The 24604-nt window shown below is 40.2% G+C and overlaps 1 protein-coding gene across 2 annotated transcripts in view; it reads left to right on the top strand.

Moving 5' to 3' along the window:
- sorcs3a (sortilin related VPS10 domain containing receptor 3a) overlaps positions 1-24604 on the top strand; it is a 232051-nt gene that overhangs the window by 92897 nt on the left and 114550 nt on the right. For both annotated transcript variants that reach the window (XM_030730511.1, XM_030730512.1), the window contains exon 3: positions 22042-22141. In XM_030730511.1, coding sequence (XP_030586371.1) covers positions 22042-22141 — 100 coding nt within the window. The remainder of the gene's footprint in view (positions 1-22041; positions 22142-24604) is intronic.

The raw sequence follows: 24604 nt of genomic DNA, 5'->3' as shown, positions 1-24604 counted from the left end.
TAACAAAAACAAAGGACTGGAACTTCTCTGTGGTTATGGAAAGTCTTTGTACTTACTGTATTATTTATTATAGTTACATAAAGATTAAAAGGGCTAAATGAAAAGAAAAAGTGAAGGGATCACTTTTATCTTGGTTTCTAGGTTGTTCACATGCTGCTTGCACTCACAGTTTTCATGTTAGCATGCGATCCGTGCAGCTACAAAGATCACACACGTCTGTCAAAAGCCCAGCACACACAGCAGGCCATTTGTCAGACTGAACTAGTTAGACTGGTTTATTCAAAGCAGCTGTCAACCTGGAGTGAACACAAGCCAACAATTTCGCATATCTCACAATTATGGGATTTATTGGAGGAAGCCTGAAAGTCCACTGTGTCATGTGCATGTACCTTTAAAACATATTTCACGTAGATTGCAGTTGCTTTACCTACACGTGATTCACCTTTGCTGTTATTAAGGTCATTCATTCTGATCTTTTCTCACAATATTTTAATTTTCCTTTTTAATTACATACTCTACGGCCTTTTCCTCACATCCTGAAGCACACGCTCATTTGCATTTTGTCATAACAGCAAATGGTAGATTTCATCATATAGCTTTGCTCTGGAGGCAATGTGGAATTTCATACTAGTTATTCAAGGGCGTCTGTCTGTGTGAGGTGGCCCCAGTTTGTTGGTAATCAGCTACCCTGCTGTGATTGGAGATTTTTTTTTGGGGGGGGGGGTTAAAGGTCTTTTCATTGTAACCTACATCACTCAGTGTTCTGTCTTGTTTGATGAACCCATGAATCTGTTTCTCATGGCTTCATACAGATGAGTAAGTGGATACCCCTCAAACACATGACAAAAAGTCCTGTGTTTGTCGACAGCAGCGGTAGCCTCAGAGCTCTGACTGCAGCTCTTATGTGAAATGACACAAATATTTCCATAGAGGACAACATTATGACATCATTCGCCCGCAGCGAGGTGCTGGACTGCGCTGATGTACTGTAGCTGGTGGCCTGGGTGCTATAGTGAGATACACATTTTGTTTTTGCCCGTACCAGCTGCTGGCGCTTGCACAGGGGACAGTTATATAGTCAGTGGTGAGGCCGGCCACAGGCTCAGATCTGTTGAGATTATGGATGGGCTGCTGCCAGTGCTGAGAGATGCTGCCAGGACTGCTCAATGTGTGTGAACAGCAGAGGAGTTCATGCTGCACAGAAGAAAAGTTCAGTGACGGTTGGAGGAAAGTTTATTATTCATTTTTACCTCCTCCTTACTTAACTTGGTAAAACTTCACTTTCACATGTCTGAGTTATAAGTTCCACATGATTGGCTCTGGAGCTGCTTATCAGAAAGAAGAAAGGTAGCAGATAAAGGCACTGCAGAGTCGTGAAGGATAGCTCCCACTCACCTTCCAGGAGAGCACTTTTTTCCCCATTTCTCATTGGAAAAGGCAACACAACTTGTATTTACCCCTGTGCTGCCACAACAGGATGCGCGCCGGCAAATGAGCATGCGATCAAACAAAAAGAGCGTGCTCAGACTTCTTACACCCCTGCCTGGCTTTTATCAATTCTACTTTACCAAGTCTCCACCAGAGAAACAGCTGGTGTTCTGCTAAACACTTGTATTTGTTAGTCGTTCATCCCTGCCGAGCGACTTCTGCTCTGACAGAAAAGGAGGGAATGATTTAATATCGGATTCTGCATACACAGTACATGATGAGCATATTTCCAAAGGAGTTATGACATATATAAATCAAAAGTTTGTTCACAACCTGCATCCATTATGTTGAAAACGGAGCCAGGGACGTTCCTGCAGGCTGTGGAATACATATTAAGATGGAGAACTGTTTCTTTAGCACAGTTGGCCCCAGCACTTTTAAAACAAGTACTAAAAATAAAGCACTGTCCCTTTATTTTTTATAGTAGCTCAGTATATTTGCAGACAGATCATTACTTTCAGCTGCTATGGGATAGATAGTTTGTGGACATGATGTTCTGAAAGCACACGTACCCCTGTGTCTGTACCTGGGTCTCTAACAATGTCCATGTGAGTGTTCAGAGCAAGAAACTAGACAGTGGATTAGATTTTCCTCAGAGAAAATGTGAATTTAATTTAGTTTAAGTTATACAAGTACCCACAGTAGTAAGTTGGGTATAGCCCTGGCAAAGGCTATTCTTCAGCGCACACGCCCCGATGCTGGACTCTGAGGATGAGGTTAAACACGACTTTTATACCTCGCTGTTTTTCACCGTACTCCTGCAGCAGACAAAAATCACTGTCCTCGGGGATGATGCAATTATGGCGTCTGGGACAGTATCGTTGGAAGACATGGATCTGGAAACATGAATGTCAATGGCCTGCGTGGGCGACCAGCTGTGCATCACAAACACAACGTTTTAACTCCCGGAGAAACTGAAGACCATATGGGTGCGCCTGCGCTCCAAAAGCTGGTGTCTTCTAGATTACATCGTTCACCATCGAGACATTCGTGAGGTCCTGATTACCAGTGTCCGAGGTGCAGAGTGCTGGACAGACCGTCGTCTGGTACAAAGAAAGGACACGTCTCCACATGTGGCAATAGCTATGATATCTCTCTTGGATGTTGAGATTCTCACACCATGCTCCACAGACTCACTGTCTACATCAATGAGTGAGTTCTCCTTGAATCCCAAGCTGGCTTTCGTGCAGAGAGACGTACCATCAACTTCTTGAGAAAGCTTGGGAGCACCAGCAAGACATTAACTTCACCTTTCTTGACCTTAAGAAGGCGTTCGTCACCATCAATTGCTCACTCATCTGGAGCTTGGTGCAGTAGTTTGGATGTCCATCGATGCTCCGCCAGTTTCATGAAGGCATGCAAGCAAAGATCTGTATTGGAGGTGAAACCTCTCCTGCCTTCAAAGTCTCACAGTGGGAGGTGAAACAGGGATGTGGTCTCACTCCAGTACTTTTTAACATTTACCAAGTCGCTGTCACCCTCCTCTCCAGAAATACCATCAAAAGCAATGATGCACTACGTATCTGCTACTGGCTCGAAGGAAATGTCTTCAACCTTTGACGCCTCTCTGCCACTACAAAGGCCCAGTCCATTATCGTCATGGAGCTCCTGTATGCCGATGATGGTGCCAGTGTTTCCTTGTCTACAGCACACCTCTAAAGGATCATTGTGTCTATACAGGAAGGCTATTGTAGACTTGGACTCCTGGTCAGTGTCCCCAAAACTCTCACCCTACAGACGTCCTTCTACATTAACCAAACTCCAATGGCAATCACTATTGGGACTGAAGCCCTGGAGCATACGAAGATCTCTCCACCTTTTGGTTTGAGAACTAAAGAAGCCTTTCAGATGAGAGGTGAAACGTCTTCAAGAAGTCCAGTCGCCCTTTTTTCAAGTTCCAGAGACTACTATGACCTGGATGACTGAGAACCTACACAGACAGCATACGGACTAGTTCACTTACTTGGGGAGCATCATCTTGAACAATGCCTCCCTGGACAGGGAGATCACGAACCACATCCGCCAAATGCCGCCTGTTTTGGGGCGTCATTGCAAATGTGTCTTCATGAATCATCGCGTGTGAATAAAGATGAAAGTCTCAGTCTACCAGGCCTTCTGCGTCTCTACCCTCCTGTATGGATGTGAGGCCTGAACCCTGTACAGGAGGCAAGTCAACATGTTGGAAGCCTTCTAACTCTGATGCCTCCAACCCAAGACGACCATGTCCCGCAAACCAAGATTCTCAGTACTGTGGGATCTTCCAACATCAAGTCCTTTCTCCTCTATTGTGTAATTGGATGAACTGGACATGTCATCTGCACACACTCTTCTCGCCTTCCTTGCCTGGTCCTTTACGGTGAACTCACCTTAGAAGACTCCACCCAACTGCCCCAGTCAGCATCTTCCCCTGATCTCTGTTTCATTCTTCTGAAGCTTTAAACGTAGAAAAATATAGCATCAAGCTAACAATAAGTATTACTTATTTGCACCCAACTCTTACTTTGAATTCAATAAACAAACCAACCAAATCCAAAAATAAAAGTTAGATTTTCTTAGCTGTAGCTTGCATGAATATCAGGTGAATGACTCAACGTTGGATTTGATGTATTTGAATATTCTGTAACTTTGTAGTTAGACTGAGAGTACTTACATGTTGCAAGCATCCACTCAGACACTTAAAATCTTCATATTTTCTCTTAGAAACTGAAAACAAAGCGTTATTTTAATCTCCAATCTTTCACGAGCATTTTCATATTTTATAGGTCTCTTTTTATACACATGGTCTTACCCCTCCTTCCTGACCTCGACATGTCAATTACCATCACTCTCAGCACCCCAGTCACATTGTTGAAGCACAGACCTGAACCTACCTACTGGCCACTGTGGTGCGCTGCTGCTCTCCAACAATGCACAGTGTATAACTGTAATCTGGCCGTCCGACTGCTGTTTTTCAGGCCTTCGCCTTTCATTAATAATAAATAGAAGTCATTTCTGCTTGTGCTTTCCCTGCCAGCTTTGTAGGGTTGAAAAACACACTTGTCTTTTTTTTTTTTTCTTCTTCTTCTTCCTAATCTTGCACCCCTACCATGATTTAAATCACACACAGTAGAGTTGTGATCAGTTGTGAGGAAAGCTGACAGAGAAGTGCGAAAAGGGGTTGGGTAAGGTAATCTAAGCCATGAGACAAGAGGTGGATGTCAAAAGCACATTTATCCTTTGTAACCCAAAGTCCTTCTGGACCTCATGAAAAAGTCAGCATGTCTGGGAGGAGATTTTAAAATTTTTATACTTTATTTAAAGATTCATTCTGGAAAAAAGCATTCTAGAGCAGGGAGGAGGGTGAATCAAAGATACTTACCTTACTGCTGTCGAGCCTGAACGGAGAACACGACCTGCGAGTAGGATACACAACAAATGTTGTCACTGAGAGTGATCTTTGAATGTCGGCACTTCTGTCCCACTCCGGATGTTCCTTTAAGGTATTTCCTCAACACTGCATTTGTCAGGCGTGTTGCAGTGCAGTGATGCGGGCAGGGCTATATTTGGCAAGGCCTGATGTCAGCCAGGATACTGTGAAGATTTATTTTTTTTTGCCACTTTTACTTCAGCTTTTCTCCACTTTTTGCTTTGCTCCTTGTTTCCACATATCACACTCCAGCACATGGTTGTTATGTGGAATCTTTTGTTTATATACCGCAGGATCGTCTCCAAGTTTCGCAGTGCTTTGTATTAACAGCAGAATGAATTCTAGTGCAGTCGACAGGCACGTTTCCTGTTTTCTGTTTGTTTCACACATGGATTGTTTTTATATTTTCCTGTCAGTATTACCCACCAACACACACACACATACAGGTACAGACATGGATGCAACTGTTAATCAATTGAAGGACAGATAGACTTTGGTGTACAGTGCTCAGTCTTTTGAGGTACCATTATTTTTGCCACGCTTCATTGTCCTCTGCTCTCACGTGTGTTTCACTGACAACTTGGTGCTCTCACGCAGAAACACCTGCAACTACAGTATCTTCCAATCTCAACATAGCAATTCTCCAAAGTCATTTTCAATTATGCTTCAGTGGATTTCACATTAAAGGAGAGAGTGCAGCAGTTGCCTTAGGTGAAAACATGGAAAGATGCAAGCATGAATGTGTGTGTATGGAAGTTTGGACAAGCCTGTATGTTCCATAGATAAACTCCTTGACAACTTGTACATTATGGCTCTCCTTGCTGAGATATGCTTTGCTGATGGAAGCAGTGATTAAAAACTGCTGGATGCGTGCTGGCGCTGCGTAAGACCTGCTGCAACACAGGCTTCATACTTTATTCTCTTTTTAGAACTCATGTAGCATCACCGTTCTTATTCACTGAGCACAAAGAAAAAACAAGAATGACTTTATTTCTTCTTCCCTCTCCTGATTTCAGTGTTTGTTGAGGGAATCCAGTGGAAAGTTTCATACATGACACAGTTCAAGTGTTCTCCCCTGCAGTGTTAGTTACAGGTAGACACCATCCTGTGCTTAAAGCAGAAGCTGTTCCATTCAGAAAATGTGGGCTCAGATCTACATGGGAAATTATAACTGGGTGTTCTCTATACCATCCATTTAATGTGCTGCTGTTTTTTTTTTTCTACTTTGAAATATGTTAAAATGAACTGAATTGATCCATGATTAGCTCCAGTACATGTTACACAGTCAATAGAAGGTCCCTATTTTTGGGATCTGACTTTCTGATTCTGGCCAAATGTAGTGGCAGTTTATTAAAACTAACTGGAGCTGAAATAGCACCAAAGTTCACAGGATTTATCTTAATTTTTATACAAGCAAAACTTCTGAAAGTCATCAGAATAATTTAATTAAAAAAAAAAAAGCGATTTGCAGAAATGTCATAACATTCAAAATGTGTCTATGTTAGGAGTTACTGATGTGGATACAATTTTATATCATGATATGTGTAATTTCAGAGATAATATCACATTTAATATCAGGTTATATTGCAGATTAATATGATGCATGTCTTATGTTTAAGTCATAGTCGCAGGTAACTTTTTGAAATCATTTGAATCGAGTGGAGCAGGATCTTACGACCACCTAAATATGCACCAGTAAAAACCGTCCTACAAGCTTCTGCTTCTGTTGCTGAAAAATGAAGCCAGTGGGGAAATGACAAAAATTGCAGTTCCTTAAACAGCCACTCGAGGCTGCTTCCAAAAGTGATTCGATCCCCGTAGACCCCCATGTTAAAACATCCAAATTTACAGCAGAATTAAACTGTTACAAAAAAAGCTTTATTCTCTATAGTTTATTCATAACAACTAGATAGTGGGTGATTTTTTTCAGTTTTCATTTTATTAAAGCTTACGGTTAGATGCATTTGAAAAAATGAACAGTTCACAGAACTCCAGTTTTACCCATTGATTGCATCTTGGTATTTGTGATATTTCAAGTACACCTGGTCTTCATCAGAGTTAGAAAGTTCAACATGAGTCGAGGAAGTGGACCTTCCAGCTCAGGTTGTAGTATCGGCGCCTTCTGGAGTCGTCTTAATGTAATTATTGAAAACTAATAACGTCTATTCTGCAGATAATTGTGCTGATCCAATTGTCCACTTCTGGCTGCAACAAAACCAACACAGCAGTGTTTGAGGTTGAGGGTTAAACTTGGGTGTAAAAAGATCTTCACAAACCTGTGGGTTAGGGCACAGTGGCTACATCTTTTATATGCAGTCTATGTATTAATAACATGAATGCATTCACACCTCAGCAGCAGTAAATAAAAGATCTGTGAATACAGGAATGACAAAAGAATGGACTGAAAAGGTATAAAAATAGGTACAAACAGTATAATATGATATAACACATTATTTGGAAATTTAATACATACAAAAAGCTTATATGACAAATTTGCAAAGATGTGTCACTTGATGCAAAAAATCCAACATGGAGCATATATACACAGAAGGCAAACCAAACCTATATTTTATTTAAAAATCTGCTGATTCACAGACTCTTTCCAGTTAACACCATGATAAACTTCACCTTTCACACTTTTAGTATGCAGTTATATGAGTACAGACCCCAATTATCAATGAATTATAGTTTAATTCCTTGCTTCATTCTGTTTCCCTCCCCTTGAGGGGAGTTATAACAAGTTAATCTGAAATGGTTGGTAAGGGAAGCTGCTTTAAATGGAACCAACATGGCGAAGACAGTTGTAGTTACCCTAACGGTGAATTATGACAACAGTGCTTCTGCCTGAATTCTGTCTGGAGCGCCTGCTTAGTGTTTTGGATTAAAGTGCCTATTAATCCACTGGTTGAATGAAGCAGTCCTGGCTCCAAGAAAGAGACTAATTGCCTCGGGCAACTCATGCATCCATTCCTCCTCAGTGCCTGCTTCTTCCTGCTTGGCCTAACTGTGAGACTGGAGCCTTTCTCTTCATGCCTCAGAATAAATGGCATGGCAAGAAAACACCCAGGACAGGTCACCAGTCGCCGCAGGGCCTACAACAGGAGCAGTTCTGATCCAGTGAGCATTGATCTTCAATTCATCTAGCTGTCTCACTGTCTATACATCTACTGTAGGGGAAAACTTGGCCAAATTTCTACACGTCCTTTTTCATGAGCTGCACTGATTCTCTAGCTTTAACCCTTAAATTATAACCGGCTCGGTGTTTTCTTAGACAAACGACATTGTTTTTAAGCACAAACCCGTACGAGTCAAACTTTGAACATCTTAAGAAAAGAGAACAGCAATGCTTCCTTAGTTCCTGCTAAAAGCAGGGACACAGAATTTGGCTTAGGAATTACGAATGATGGAAACAAACTGCCGACAAGTCTGGGTGAGTTGGTGTTGACAGTCCAGGTATTTATGCATGAAAATCACACCTAGCTGCTGCACTTCTTCCTTCTCCTTTGGTCCTTTCAGTCTTAATTTTGGTGCAGGAACATGTGGCAGAGTTTGCCTTAATAATTAATGTTTCAGAGCTCTCAGTAGGACTGGAATCTGGTGAATATGAAGACCCAAAATATTCCTTTAATTTCTCGCCTGTCTTTGTGTCAGTGCTTGTATGCAACCTGGATGAGTGGGGAAAAAAATCTAATTTTTCAGCTAAGTTTACTTCAGTTTTAACCTGTAGAGAAGTAATTTCACCTGAAAGTCAACAAAACAATGCTTACAAAGCAGGTTTCAGTTTAGCTGAGTTGTCCGTCTTTGGAGTAGAAGGACATTAGTGCATCAGAAAGAGCTTCTCATCCCAGGATATTTACTGCTGCATTGCAGAGACGTGTACAAGGTGTCCTTTAGTCTCAACACTTTGATACACCTGTAGCAGCAGCAGTGATTTGGAGGAGGTTGGAGGAATGGCTGTGACACCATGGTTTGTTCAGGTGTTTTGTGTTTCTCCATCTGCCTCCATCTCATCCTATCCCATCCTCCTCTGTCACACCAACCCTCATCATATCCTCCTTCACTACATCCATGAGTCTTCTCTGTGGTCTTCCTCTTTTCCTGCATGTTCAACATTCTTTGTCCAATATACTGTGTCCACTCTCCCTCCCCTGCATGTGTCCTGACCATCTCGGCCTTGCTTCTCTAACTTTGTCTCCAAAGTGCTCGTCCTGAGCCGTCCCTGTGATGTACTCATTTCTAATCTTGTCCATCCTGAACACTCCCAGTGAAAATCTTTACAGCTCCAGCTCGGCCTGCTGTCCTTTTGTTAGTTACACCTTCTCACTACCATCTTGTAACTCTTCCCTTTCACTCTTGCTGCTCTCCTTCTGTCACAAATCACTCCTGACACTCATCTCCACCCACTCCACCCTGCCTGCACTCTCTTCTTCACCTCACTGTCTGTTGCGTTGGATGGTTGGCCCCAGGTATTTAAACTCATCTACCTTCACTATCTCTGCTCCTTGCAGCTTCCCTGTTACACCTCTACAAGTGAACCCTTCAGATCACTTTTTAATTACTTTTTACAAATTTTTACAAGCACTAAAGGCAAATTGATTAGATTTAAGAATGATTGTGGTTTTGATATGAGCCTCAGAGGAGTCCGGTGTGTCGATTCAAATTTGGGTATAAAAATGCAAATTTGGTTTATTCTTTGCCCAATAAATACGAATATAATTGTATTTGTTTTAAACATGTTTTTGACAGATTTCTGAAACATGTTTCTTGTTTTTCTCTGTTAAGCACTTTTTAAGCATAAACCATCTTTTACAGACCTGTGACACATGAGCACCTTTGTCAAAACAGCCATATTTGACTCTGTTGAAAACACAGATGAAGAGACAATCTGTATATGTGGAGTGTACGCACAACACAGTCTTTTTACAAATTAGCTTTGGATTGCCTTCAGACTGTGCAGAATGCTGCAGTAAGACTTTTTAACTGGCACAACAGAAAAATTTTAGATTTCAGTTTACAATCTTAGTTTTAACATTTAGGTTGTGCAATTCTCTTCCACTGTCTTTACGCTGCACAGACTCCACTGACTTTTTAAAAATGCAGCTGAAGACATTTTTATACAGTCATTTAATGTACTGCGTTACTTCTTGTTTTATGTTGGATTCTGTTGCTTTACATTATTATGCTGTGTTATACTTTTATTTCTTGTGTTTTATTGTGAAGCACTTTGTGATTTGTATCTGTAAAAAGTTATGTATAAATACATTTTACTTATTTTAATAGGCACAGTTATCAATCTGGCCTGCACTCACACTGCCCTTAAGGATCCAGGCCTGAGTATGCTTTGGTTTATCTCAGCAACAAGTCTCCTTACTCTTTGATGTGCACACATGCTCTTGAACAGCAATTCAATTCAGTTTTGTTTATATAGCACCAAATCACAACAGTCGCCACAAGGTGAATGAAGGCTTTTCAGGGAGCTTTTAGGACAGCCTGATAATAATGAATTACAATAGTCCACCCTAGAAGTAACAAATGCATGAATTAGCTTTTCAGCATCACTCTGAGAAAGGATGTTTCTAATTTTAGAAATATTGCGCAAATGCAAAGAAGCGGTCCTACATATTTGTTTAATATGTGCATTGAAGGACATATCCTGGTCAAAAATGACTCCAAGATTTCTCACAGTGTTACTGGAGGCCAAAGTAATGCCATCCAGAGTAAGTATCTGGTTAGACACCATGTTTCTAAGATTTGTGGGGCCGAGAACAAGAATTTCAGTTTTATCTGAATTTAGAAGCAGGAAATTAGAGGTCATCCAGGCCTTAATGTCTTTAAGACATTCCTGCAGTTTAACTAATTGATGTGTGTCATCTGGCTTCATTGATAGGTAAAGCTGAGTATCATCTGCATAACAATGAAAATTGATGCAGTGCTTTCTAATAATACTGCCTAAGGGAAGCATGTATAATGTAAATAGAATTGGTCCTAGCACAGAACCCTGTGGAACTCCATAATTAACCTTAGTGTGTGAAGAAGACTCCCCATTTACATGAACAAATTGGAGTCTATTAGATATTTATCTATTAGATATTAATGGTACTGCAGTGCAGTACCATTAATACCTATAGTATGCTCTAATCTCTGTAATAAAATGTTATGGTCAACAATATCAAAGCTGCACTGAGGTCCAACAGGACAAGAACAGAGATGAGTCCACTGGCTTCTGATGCAGGGAATTATTTATCACTAATTAATTAGTCATCATTTTACTTGATCTCAGTGCAGCCTTTGATACCATTGATCATAACATTTTGCTTAACAGGCTTAAGGTTTTGGCTGGTATCTCTGGCTCAGCACGAGACTGGTTTTCCTCTTATTTGTCTGATAGGACGTTCTCTGTTAGGACCAGCAAATTCACTTCCACCATTGCCTCCTTAAATTGTGGGGTCCCACAGGGTTCAGTCCTGGGTCCATTATTATTTTCTTTTGATATGCTCCCTTTAGCTGGCATCATTCAGTCTTTTAAGGTGATTTCTTATCATTTATATGCTGATGATATTCAGCTGTATATGTCTTTTAAGCCCCAGCAGCTGGATAGGTTGTCCACCCTAGTCCAGTGTTTAACCCGGATCAGTGAGTGGCTCTCCAGTAATTACCTTGTTTTAAACGCCAATAAGACTGAGACTATGATTATAGCTCCTCCTGATCTATATATAAAAGTCAGTCAGACTCTTGCCTCTTTTTGTCCTACCTCTAAGTCCAGCATCCGTAATCTTGGAGTAATATTTGATTCCTCTTTGAGCTTTGACTCACACGTAAGAGCTCTGTCTCGTTCCTGCTTCTTTCATTTAAGGAACATCTCTAAGTTACGACATATGGTCTCCAAGGCTGATCTGGAAAAAAATATTCATGTATTTGTGTCTTCGCGTTTAGATTATTGCAATGCCCTGTTTGCTGGCTTGGACAAATCACCTCTTTCACGTCTCCAAGCAATACAAAATGCTGCAGCCAGATTATTAACAAATTCTAGCAAGCAAGCTCACATTACTCCGATTTTACGTTCCTTACATTGGCTCCCAATCGATTTTAGGATTCAATTTAAAATTCTCATTTTCACATACAGAGCATTAAATGTCCAGGCTCCAGATTATATTTCCAAGCTTCTCATGAAATATACTGCTTCTCGCTGTCTTCGTTCGCAGGCTCAGTATTTGTTAGTTGTTCCCCGCACACGACTAAAGACTGGGGGGGGGGGGGGGGCAGAGCCTTTCAGTCAGTGGCACCAAGGCTGTGGAACAGTCTACCCCTACATCTACGCTCAGCTGACTCTGTGGATTCTTTTAAAAAGCAGTTAAAAACTTTCCATTTTAAAAAGGCCTTCTATTGAGAAATTTTAATGAATTTTAGTTTTAGCTATTATGGTGTTTATTTTTTTATTTTTTTAATTTATTTTTTTTAGCTTTACATTATTGGTTTTTAGATATTATGGTGTTTATTTACTGTTTTTGTGTTTTCTGCATGTACAGTGCTTTGTGACTAGTGTCTGTGAAAAGCACTAAATAAATAAAATTTTCTTACTTACTGTCAGAGGCTGTAAGAAGATCATTTGTAACCTTCACTAATGCTGTTTCTGTACTGTGATGAATTCTGAAACCTGACTGAAACTCTTCAAATAAACCGTTCCTCTGCAGATGATCAGTTAGCTGTTTTACAACTACTCTTTCAAGAGTCTTTGAGAGAAAAGGAAGGTTGGAGATTGGCCTATAATTAGCTAAGACAGCTGGGTCAGTGATGGCTTTTTAAGTAGAGGTTTAATTACAGCCACCTTGAAGGTCTGTGGTACATAGCCAACTAATAAAGACTGATTGATTAATTTTTAAGATTGAAACATCAATAATTGGAAAGACTTCTTTGAACAGTCTAGTAGGAATGGGATCTAATAAACATGTTGCTGGTTTGGAGGAAGTAACTATTGAAGATAACTCTGTCCAATCAGAGAGAGTCTAAATAAACATCAGTAGTATTGAAAGTATCTGTGCATAATGATACGTCTGTGAGATGGTTATGAATAATTTTCTCTCTAATGGTTGAAATCAATCACAACTGTCCAATTGTCACACTACTTGGATGAACTGGTCTTTGCAGCTCAAACATGCTCAGGCATGATACAGATTACCTGGTGTTAGAACACCCTGAACTTTACCCCTCCCACACACACACACACACACACACACACACACACACACACACACACACACACACACACACACACACACACACACACACACACACTCCTAACTGCTTGCATATAAGAATTCCAGTATAGATCATAGATTGAATTTATAGTATGACCAGCTAACCCACTAGTCTAAGTGAAGGTTAATAATAAGAATTTCAGCTCTCCCAAATCTGGGGCATTTTGTTCTGGCGACAGCTCTGTTCAGTTCTTTTTGTGGTCACCCAAAGTTCCCTTGATACTATCTGGAGAGTGAACTTGTGTTGAGGACCTATGGCAAGAGTAGAATTGGCCTTGTCATGCCCCAAGAGTCAGTCCCTGGAACAAAAGACTGCAACAATTCAGACAATTGCAGTGGAAATGTCTGCGACTCATTCAGGCGTCTCTGCGTCTGACCCTTCAGCACTGCATAGAACGCTTCGGTTCACCAGCGCTGAGAATGTTTTTCAAACGCATCAGTCAGCGAGTGTTCAGAGTCTTCAGGTTTGATTTTGCCACAGGGTTCTCTAAGAAACCTTTTCCTATTTCTTGACTCTTTTGCTCTCCGAGGCTTCTGTGTCTCTGTTTGACTAGTTTTCTGAGGACAATTGAGTTGTAGCTGCTTCAGTGTGAGTCTGACAGCCACCTGATGATGCTTTTATATTCAGACCCTTGATGAATATTGATTTGGTGTTTTCAGTTCTTGCTGGGTGTCTGCTAATTTGTACCTGTGTGCATGCATTCACAAAGAGATTTGACTCTATAGGAAGTAATGCAATGTCAGGCTTACAATGGGAGTCGGATAGTAACCTTTTTCCCTTTGGAACAGCATTGCAACAGACTTCAGTTGCTTTTAATTCCTGTATGCTTCAGGGTTATGTGCTTGTTTGTACAGGCTTGAGAAACTAAGATGATTTGGTTGAAGTTTTCATCCTTCAGTCTCCACAGTCTTTGAAGTGCACGGCTTTTTTCTCTGTCTCCCCAGAGCATGGTCAACAGTGTTGTACACCAATGGTGAATTGTTCTGCTTTACTGGCAGCCATCTGGCAAAACCTCACAAACATTCCCTAATGCAATTTCTGTCTGCCTTTTATTCCAGTCATTTGATGTTCCCACACTGCAATGCTCTGCACTGCATCTCTTTTTCTGGCTCTTGAAAAAAATGGAAGGACTTCACTTTGTGACCTCCACTTTGTGACTGATACTGCAGATACCATTTTGCTATTTTCAAAGTCACATGTTTGCCTGGCATATTTAGAAAATCCCCCCTTTTAAAGCTTTAAAATATAAAGGCTGACAGAGGCCTTGAATATTGCACAATTGATTATGCTCTCACCAGTATAGTAAGTCTGTTTAGTCAGACATACAGAAAATCCTGCACTCAGGAGAGTCTGATGTAACATCCTGAGTCAAATCTACCTTAATCTCCTTTTACTGATAGTCACAAAAATACTCCAAGCTGCTATCTTTCAGCACAGGCCTGAAACAGCCATTAATTCCTCAGAAACTGCATGTCTCAACAGAAACGGGTTACATTAAAGAATAAATATATAAATAAAGTTGTTTCAAATCTAAAATTTGTTGAACATTCAACATATTCTCTTTCCTCCATTTCCTCTAGACACGGTGTCTGTAATTTACCAAAGACACCAGGCAAAAACAAGAGGTACAAGCATCTCAGCGGACTGAACTAATGAGAGGAGGGAAAAACGACTGAAACAAGTGAAATCCAGACTTAAAAAAGCTCTGCCATAATAATCACGTTAATTATCTTCAGACTTATAGTAAACTTGCATACAGCTTTAATACAATGACATTCTTTTTTCAGATAGAATGAACTTATTCCACCAAAAGACGAGGGAGCATTTTGAGTATCTGTGGTCTTGTTACTTCTCGCAGACCTACATCAACTCAGTGACTCATGAAACAGCAGGGATTATGGTTATAGGATTGGGAAAAGGGAAAATTTTCCATCAGCCCATTTGCCCCCACTGTGTTCTGCACCTGAAAATCTGCAATAAGAACCTATGATACAGAACGTTCTGCATTGATACTAAATGCTTTAAGTAGACATAAACCATGGGTGGACAGGTCTGTTTTTAGACCTATGGACATAATAAGTAACTACTGAGGTAATCCACTGAACATTCACCCTCCAATAGGGTTTAGCTCCACAGCTGCATCTGTATTGTAAAAACAAATAGGCAGCAATTTGTCTCCTCAGATATGATGCTGTTGGTCTGTCACTCTACAGGATGGCAGCCACGCTAATCTTGTTGTACAGACCCACTTTCCTTGTGGCCATGCACAAGATGAGCCAGGCAGCACGATGCTGGTGTTAATTCACTGAAGTATTTCAGGATTAATGGGTTATTTTTTGTCAATGTGGAGCAGGCTTAATGATCTCAAAACACAACACATGCCACAATCTAAAGAAACTCAAGAACAGAGGAGAAACAAAGTCATTGTCATCTGTCAGTCTGGAAAGGGTTTTTTGGGACTCCAGTGAGCCACGGTGAGAGCCATTATCCAGCCATTGAATGGAGAAAACTTGGAGCAGCGGTGAACCTCAAACATCAAAGACTCATCCAGGAAATCACAAAAGAACCAAAAACATCCTCTAAAGAACTGCAGGCCTCACTCGCCTCAGTTAAGGTCAGAGTTCATGATTCAACAATAAGAAAGAGACTGGAAAAAATGGCCTCCATGGTAGAGCTCCAAGGAGAAAACCACTGCTGACCAACAAGAACACAAAGGCTCGTCTCACATCTGCCAACAACAACAAGTAGCTTTGCTACTTCATAACGTGGATACTTGCTGTAACTGATGGAACCATGAATTCTGCTCTGTACAAGAAAATCCTGAAGGAGAACGTTCAGCCATCAGTTTGTGCCCTGAAGCTCAGGTGCATTGATGCTGCAGGACAAAGGCTGGAAACACAACAGGAAGTCCACCTCTGGATGGCTTAAAAAAAATAAAGGTTTTTGACTACCCCGGCCAAAGTCTAGACTTTGAATGAGATGCTTTGGTATGCCTCCGTTCATGCTGGAAAACCCTCCAGTGTGGCTGAATTTAAACCATTCTGCAAAGAAGAGTGGGCCAAAGGTCCTCCACAGTGATGTGAAAGACTCACTGCCAGTTATCATTAATGCTTGACTGCAGTTCTTCCTCCCATGATTGGTACGACCAGCTTTCAGGTCAGATAATGACTTTTTCACATAGGGTCAGGTTTAGATAGCCTTTTTTTTTTTAACCTTAATAAATAAATTCATCATTTTGTATTTACTTGGGTTATCTTTCTGTAATATTTATATTTACTTAGTGTGAAGCATATAACTGTGACAAATATACAAAAAATAAACCAGGAAGGGGGTAAGTACCTTTTCACAGCCCTGCTGAAGTGGCTTCACATCCTTACAGAAACCTAGTGTTCTCAGTGCTTTCAAGTAATAAATAAATCCATAAGTATTAAATACAAGCAGCCACTGAAGAGAATCTTAGACAAAGTGTGGGTTTTAAACCAGGCCTTTTTATAAACAATGTAAGTATTAGGTCTATTTTAGTGAGACAACACAATGCAGTAATTGATGTACTATGAAATATAAGCATGGATAATCCTCTCTGCATCACTGAGAAGCCATAAAAGTGCAGCTCAGGTCAAATTGGACTTGTCAGTTCCTGAACAGTTAATGTGATTAGAGGCAGGAGGACAGGCCAAATTTGGCTTAAAACACTCTGAGTCTGTAAGAAATACTTTCACTTTGCCTTAATTTAATTGTGGAAAATGTGATTGTGTTTGTCAAGTCACAGCCATAGGTTGACCTCAGCTGAGGTGGCATGCAAAACTTGTAAACTTAATTAATGAAATTTTATATATAAAAGTAAAAGATGGTACCCACTAGACCACACAGAAGAGTCACAAAAGTAGAATTCATGGCAGGATTATTATATTTAATGAATTGCACTGTACGCAGGTGTTTCATAAAATGTGGTTCTAATCAGTGTATTTTGTATGAAACTTACAGTAAAAAAAAAGTTAAATATCTTCAATTCATCATAACCCATTTTGTGAGTATTTAAGAAGAATAAAAACGGCTGTGTTTGCTGACAACTTTACCATGTTTCCTTCTGTAACTATCAGTGTGGTAGCAGGAGCATATATCACCATCCACCTGTTCATTTACATGCATGGGATATAAACAAGTCAGGAGGCCCTGCAATCAAAACATTGCTCAGTGGTCCTGCCAGTGGACAAACTGCACAAGGTGTATTTAACTACATAAAACTAAACATCTGCACATGAAAAACATCAGAACATTTCATATTTTGGCCAGAACTTTTTTAATTCAGCACTCTTCAGTTTTGGAGGCTTTCTGGCAGCCAGAAAACCTCCGCTTGTTGTTCAAGGTTATTGATCAATTAAGTCCGAGCAGACTTTGGGTTCATGCAGGTAAACAGACCATGTAGATGGAGCCTGAGATGATGGAGGCTTAAAGATCTAAATACTCTCAGAAGGACTCAGTGAAAGGCCGCTGGGCTCTCCAGTGTTGTCAGCCAGGTTTGCCAAGTTGGCAACACAAATAGGAACTCCTCTTAAACCCCCTCTAGATGGCACTTTAATAAATGAATAATAATAAATAATTTATATTCTTCATATCAAAAAAGACATTTTTAAATAAAAATATTGAATATGATCTTCTGTGACTTTGGCAACAGCATTTTGAATTTGGCAATAAAAGTGGCAAAAGTGCCATCTAATCAGTTAAAAAAATCAATCAGAAAAATCCCTTCAATAGAAGATTGATCTGGACACAAGACTACACTGCAATAAATGAAGGTTTTAGACAACATTATTCAAAATGATACACTCCTGAACATAAAGACACATCCACAGAAATCAGTGCTGTCCTGACGAGTGTGTCCACAACACAACAGAATTCAGGCTGAAAAGTTTGATAAAGGTTTAGATTTTACACCAAACAACAGATGGATATCCCATAAAAAATATCAGTGGCCCCGTCATTACTGACTAACATAGTAAATGAAATATTTAAGAATGCTAAAATTCCTCCGATCACTGACCTGATTATTCCCAAACCAAACCAAAATCATCTACATGGCTCAAATTACTGCCGGATTTCATTATTGAATACAGATGTTAAGATGATTAGCAAAGCTCTGGCAGTAAGACTTGACTTTGTAATCACATCACTTGTACACCCAGATCAGACTGGTTTTATTACTTGAAGACATTCAGAAAACACGAGATTATTCAACTTGATTAACTTATACAACAGTAAACCAGTTATTCAACCAAAGATCCTGCCACAGGAAAATGTGTTTGATAGGGTGCCGTTTCTCTGAGCCTCCCTAAAACATTTTGGATTTGGCCCTTATGTCATGAGCTTGATCCAAATCCTATATAATACTCCTACAGCATCTGTAGTCATACAAATATACAAATATCCAACCCATTCAGTTTAAACAGAGGTTTTTGTGCTTTTTATTGACTGATAACATAACAGGTATAGCAACAAATTTACACAAAATCAGTTTATCTGCTGATGAGGCAGCTATGCTAGCACACAGTAGGGGCACTCTCAATGTGCGAGATATATATATATATCTCGCACACCCCTATTAAACAGCATACCTTACCACCTTATCACTACTGCAATATACAATTGATAGAAACTCTTAATGACAACACTGATATTCATAATTTTAACATGACAGCACAATTCCCCACAGATAACCATCCGACCTGTTTGGGGTTGGACTTCCTGTTTGATGTTGCTCACGCTTCCCTGTAGTCGCTTTGGATTATTTTTGTGCTTTTGAAGTTTTGATTTTGGATTACGGCCTGTTAACAATCTCTGTTAACACTGCTTGGTGTAAATCAGCGCTCCTTGGAATATTATGGAAGAAGGACGCTAGCTTCCAGGTTTCCAGGGTAAAGCTATGAGAACGTCTCTCAGTATGGGCCCAAAGAAAGCACCGACAGCCGAGGAAGGCGATGAAGTCGCTGTATGACGAGGAGATTTCAGCTGTCAAACTGCAGCAGAAAGCCATCCTGGACCTGGTGGAGGAAGTTCTCCGCATCCAGATTTGGAGCAGTGCACCAGGATGAGTGATGATCATCCGTGAGCTTCTGTATCTGATGACAATAATATAATTCAGTTTATATATGGAGCACCAGGCTCCAGCATTCAAGTATTTAAGGCCTGGATTGAAGAAATGTTCTCAAAATCAAATGAAACTGTTTTGATCTGTGGAGATTTTAACATTGACCTGTTAAATCCAAATAAGCATAAAATGACCAACGAATTTCTGTTGATGCACAGTTTGAGTTTTATATCGTAAAATCACCAGAGCAAGCAGAATCACACCCCACTGTGCCACCTTAATTTACAATATTCTCACTAATGACATGGAAAACCACACTGGGAGTGAGCTATTAATCAGTGACATCAGTGACCACCTACCAGTTTTTACAGTTCATGACACAAATTACAAGACGTGTGAGAACAGAGGAACGTGATTACAAAGTCAGATTTTTTAAGAATATTTATGGCTTTGTATGATACAAACTGTCCAATAATCCAATACAGCAGGAAGCAGAAAAATGTACAAGGAATTCATGAAACAAATAAAAGAGGCAGAAAATGAATCAAAAAATACCAAAATAACTTTCACCAATATTACACGAGCATGTAGAAAAGAGTACTATAGTAAAATATTGAACATTAACAAACACATTTATTCAGGGAAATTAAATAGTATTATTAATAGTAGTTTTAAGCAATGAAATTATCCTCAATATTTTATTGATAACGACATCATAACGAACAATATTGCTGATGTGGTCGATAGTTTTTACAATTATTTTGTAAGGGTCGGATCAAATCTGGCGGGAATAATTCCCGAGCCGCTGCAGCTGCATCGGGAATCCTCACTCAGTGTTCCTTACAGTGTAAATACAAAAAACAAGCGGACGAATTCAGGTTTGGGGCAATACTTAGAAATCTTCACTGTCATTATCCATATCGCAAAAAAGATAATCCATAATACTGGATAAAAATCCACTAATCTTAATATCAAAAATATGAAAATTCATGTATAAAGCAGTAAACAACCTGACAATATGCTAAATTATTTTTCCATGGGGGAAACAATCTGAGGGGGGATTAAATTTCAAACGTCCCTGTATCCATGTGACAGAGGAACCAAAGCAACATCCCAGCAGGACAAAAATATGGTTTTTGTAAAGTATAAGGAGGAAGCAGGGCTCTGATTGGGAGTTCATGATGATGATTTTTTTTTTTAATGATGATTTCTTTTGTTTTGTTTGTTTGGCCTTTTTTTTTTTTTTTTGGTCGTATTATTTTAACATGCTCAAAATAAATCCGCACAATAACCAATGAACAGTAATGAGCAATTACACATCATCTGGCAGTCTACATGCATTCATACCATTTCAGTGTCACAAAAATTCATCAGATTCATCACAGGCACAGAAAACACATCACATCACCGCCTATAAATTGTATTAGTAACACCAGTATGTGTTCTCTCTGCCTCACCAAAATCGAAAGCTATTTTCATGCGTTCTGGCTTCGTACTCCAGTAGAACGATTCCGGGTCAAAGGTCACAGGAGAACTGTCCAGGGTCCTCAGCCTCAGCATTCCACAGTCCCCCTCTGTCTTACCTCTAGGCAACTTATCCTCATCAGTCATACCCAAACACCTCCAAACGTTGATGACTTTAACCATCGCCTTTGAATGACATTATTATTTGGGAAAGAGCCAAAGCTATTATCAACTTGCACTTAAGAAGTCGAAGCATATGCATTGAGATGAATAGGTGATAATGATTGCATGCCTGGCGTGTGCTTACACATCATATCAAAGCCAGCATGACGCATGTTTCAGTGTTACTTATGTATTCTCCTCTCACGAGCCTCCAACAGTGGTATAGAGAGGCTAAACATACAGCTCACAGCTCATGCTCCAAATCAGACTCATTCTCAGTGCAGCACTTCTCCCCGCGCCTCACCTTAAATATTGTGGAAACGATGCTGTCTGTCTGACTCATTATTGTGCTTTGTAATCATAGCAACTGCTGTGGCTCTCAGGCTTTCTGGAATGAATGTGAATGAGAGGCATCTCTTTGCAATTTCCCTGAAACCTCATTCCCGCTGAAGCAACACAAGCTCGACTAAAAAAGGAAAGAACACGGAAATAGGTATCATCTTCACTTTCCACATAACAACTTGAAGTAGACTGCAAATCCAAGCGGGAGATATGCCACAGTGGTGTGTGGGTGCCTCTTTCCCCACAGAGAGAAATCCTGGGCACATGAATACAGCTCCCAAGGAAAAAAAGGGAAAAGCCAGCACAGGCCTGTAAAAGCTGTAATGTGCTACTTGAAGGCAGATTTGGTAGTTACTAGTGATGATGGATCCATGTGGAGTTTCTAGGGACTAAGCTGGCTAACAGGCTCATTCCCACTGTTAAATTATTAAAGCCCCAGGGTTCAGGAACATCCACATGTTTTTGCACTCGTCATATTTTATTTCATAGCAGTCATCAGGAGAGAATTAATTATTTACAGTGCCAGGTCCCCAGACATTTTTGGTTCATTTTTGTTGGCAGCTATAGATGATTGGTTAACCTTCTCTTGTTCTGTTGCCAGAGGTTTCAGTCCCACACAGAGCAGCTATATAGAAAACTCTACCGACCGTTATCCTGCCTGTTGTTTTACCATTGCCTATGATATTCCATTCTTTTTCATCACTTGCAAATGAAATTTATTTGACACCAATTGCTCAATGTCCCAGTAATCCTGCGTCTGTTTGTTTACCCACAGATTCTGACTTTCAGTGGGGTGTTTTCATGCTTCTCACAGCTTTTTCTTTCTTTTCTCCTTCAGATCAACCGACTATGGCTCCACATATGAGAGAATGAATGACAAAGTTGGATCCAAGACTGTCCTCAGTTACCTGTACGTCTGTCCGTCTAACAAGAGGAAGGTGAGACGTTGCAAAATGTTCATTTAACACAAAAATAGCTTATCAGAAAAAGACTTGATACATAATTTCCTTTTTTTTTAATGTATTTTTAACATGTTTTCCTTTGATAAATAGGGTCTAATTAACATTTGCACAGGCCTAATTCCATCAGTACAACACGAGTCATGTCGTGCTCACCGCTCTGCTCTCCTGAGCGTCTCCTTTTAGGAGAAAAACATTTTCATTCACTAATCAGCTTCAGTGATGTCTGCTGGGCCTGTTTTCATTTGGTTATAACTCACTGTCACTGTAACTCAACACGTGGAGCGCAGACACAGTTAATATGAAAGCCTTAATGGGCGTGATCCCGGCATGTCTTGGTTTGACTTGATTTCTGCGCATTCTTTGGGGGGAAGCCAATAACGGCCTCGAGAAGAAAAGTAGATGTTCTCACAAAGATGATTATTAAGAACAAGTTCGACTTCCTTCATCTTTTCAACACAAAACTCAGAGAGAATAAACTGAGGTGTTATCAAATCTTCTACTCCTAAAAAGAAAGATTATCTTTATGGTGCCACTAGTTAATATAATAATTATAACTGGGATATTCCAGCTGTAGGTATAATTATCATATTATAAACCACCTCAGAGATTGATGATCCCACTGAGTTTGTGTGTTTTGAATTTTATAAATTAATCTGTTTTGTACATTTTAATAAACTGACCTGTAGGAAATGTGTTTGCACCTTTGGTCACATTTGGAATAAAACCTGATGAAGATTTAGTGCATACCCAGCGTTAGGTGAGGTTCACAGCTACGCTTTATGAAATTATTTGGTATCATTTCGTACATTAATTGAAAATTCTTTAATTGTATGTGAGTTTGCTTGCAGATGAAATACTGTCTGTCAATTAGTTTGGAAACTATGCTGAATGACTGCTTGCTCTATAAAAATATTTCTGCCAGTGACCCCCAATTTTAAGAATTTCAGGCCACAAAAAGAGAGAGAAAAAAAACACGAGTACAGCCATCTGTCTGTCTCTGTTTGATTTACTGAAAAATGCTGAAAGTATCTTTGCAGCTCCGGCCCATTTATGAGCCCAGTTATTTCAGATTTTGGTCATGGGGGGGTCAGGTCTGTCAAACAGGAGGAATTCTAAATCCCGACACTAAGATCCAAACCTTTAGTATCAGGCAGTGAGTCTGATATTCCCTCATGTGTCGAACTTCACTCGCCTGGTGCTCCAAGCAACAATTGGATAGACAAGTGGAATCGTAGCCAAGAGGTCCGCGTGCTCCGAGCAGCAAAGTTACAGCAGGAGTCTGCTCTCCATCTGCAGCCTAAAAGGAATCAGAGCAGCTTCTGAGTGCATGTGTTTTTAGTCCGTTTATGCCATTCTGTATGTAAATATATATAAACTAATCGACCCAGCTCTCCCGGGCACGACACCGGCAGTTGCAGCAGATCGTATGCATATGGTGAAAATAAAGTTTGCAAAGCAGTAAAACGATGTGGCGTTCAGCACCAAGGACAGCAACATTGTTCATGTGGAGCTTGACAGGCAATTAGCTGGAATAACAAGTCATTCTTTCCAGTTTCAAACGTATAAAAAGTGTCGGAGTAGGTTTAGTACGAACCGTCACACAAGCAACTTCTAACAACAGCTTCATACAGATGGCATCATATAATACATGATTTTTTTTTAAAAATAGGATTGAATAAGAGTCCTGTTTCATGCTGACTACAGCAGAGAAAAAGATGAGGTCATTAGAAGCTGCAGAAATAAGTCTTCCTGTTACAAATCCTTTCAGTGGGTTGTGCCGTTACTGTGTTACTGATGATTAAAGCTGTGGTGAGTGTGGTGCAGCAGCCTGGTTGACAGTAATGGTGCTGTGAAGCGATGCACCTGTTACAGGATAACATTTTAGATCCTTTTTAATCCAAGATGTGAAATTCAAAGCAAAGTCAGTACATCAGGAGTGAGTGGTTCAGTTCTGTAAGGCTTGTTTTAGGTTGTCCGGCAGTGCATCCAGAACTGCATGTAGAATTGAATTTGAATTAAAGTGCATCCTTTAAAATATGCATCCATCCATTTTCCTCCACTTATCCAATTAATGGCTGCGGGCGGGGGGGCTCGAGTCTTCTTTAAAATATCTGACGAGCCGATTCAGAGTAGGTGAAGTCATGCTCAGAGTTTTTCACCGATATGATGAGGTGTTGTAAAACCTTAGAGAATAACTTTGAAAATAATTCTTTTCTGTGTGTTGGCCTACCTGGTCAGACACACGTTAGACAAACTGGAATCAGAAACCAAAGCGAGGCTCCAGCCCGAGTCGAGAACGTGCTCCTTGTAGCGGAGGTGCTCGCGTTCATCAGCTTCACTTTGCCAGGGCCGAGCCAACGTGCTGACCCTGAATACGTTTGCGTGCCACGGAAGTTAATAGGATCCCGAGACTGTTGAGCTAAACCACGTTAGGGCGAG

This window comes from Archocentrus centrarchus, chromosome 1 (genome assembly GCF_007364275.1).
Source record: "Archocentrus centrarchus isolate MPI-CPG fArcCen1 chromosome 1, fArcCen1, whole genome shotgun sequence".
Taxonomy (NCBI): Eukaryota; Metazoa; Chordata; class Actinopteri; order Cichliformes; family Cichlidae; genus Archocentrus; species Archocentrus centrarchus.
Note: the sequence above shows the minus strand (reverse complement) of the source record. Positions and strands in the feature narration are given on the sequence as shown.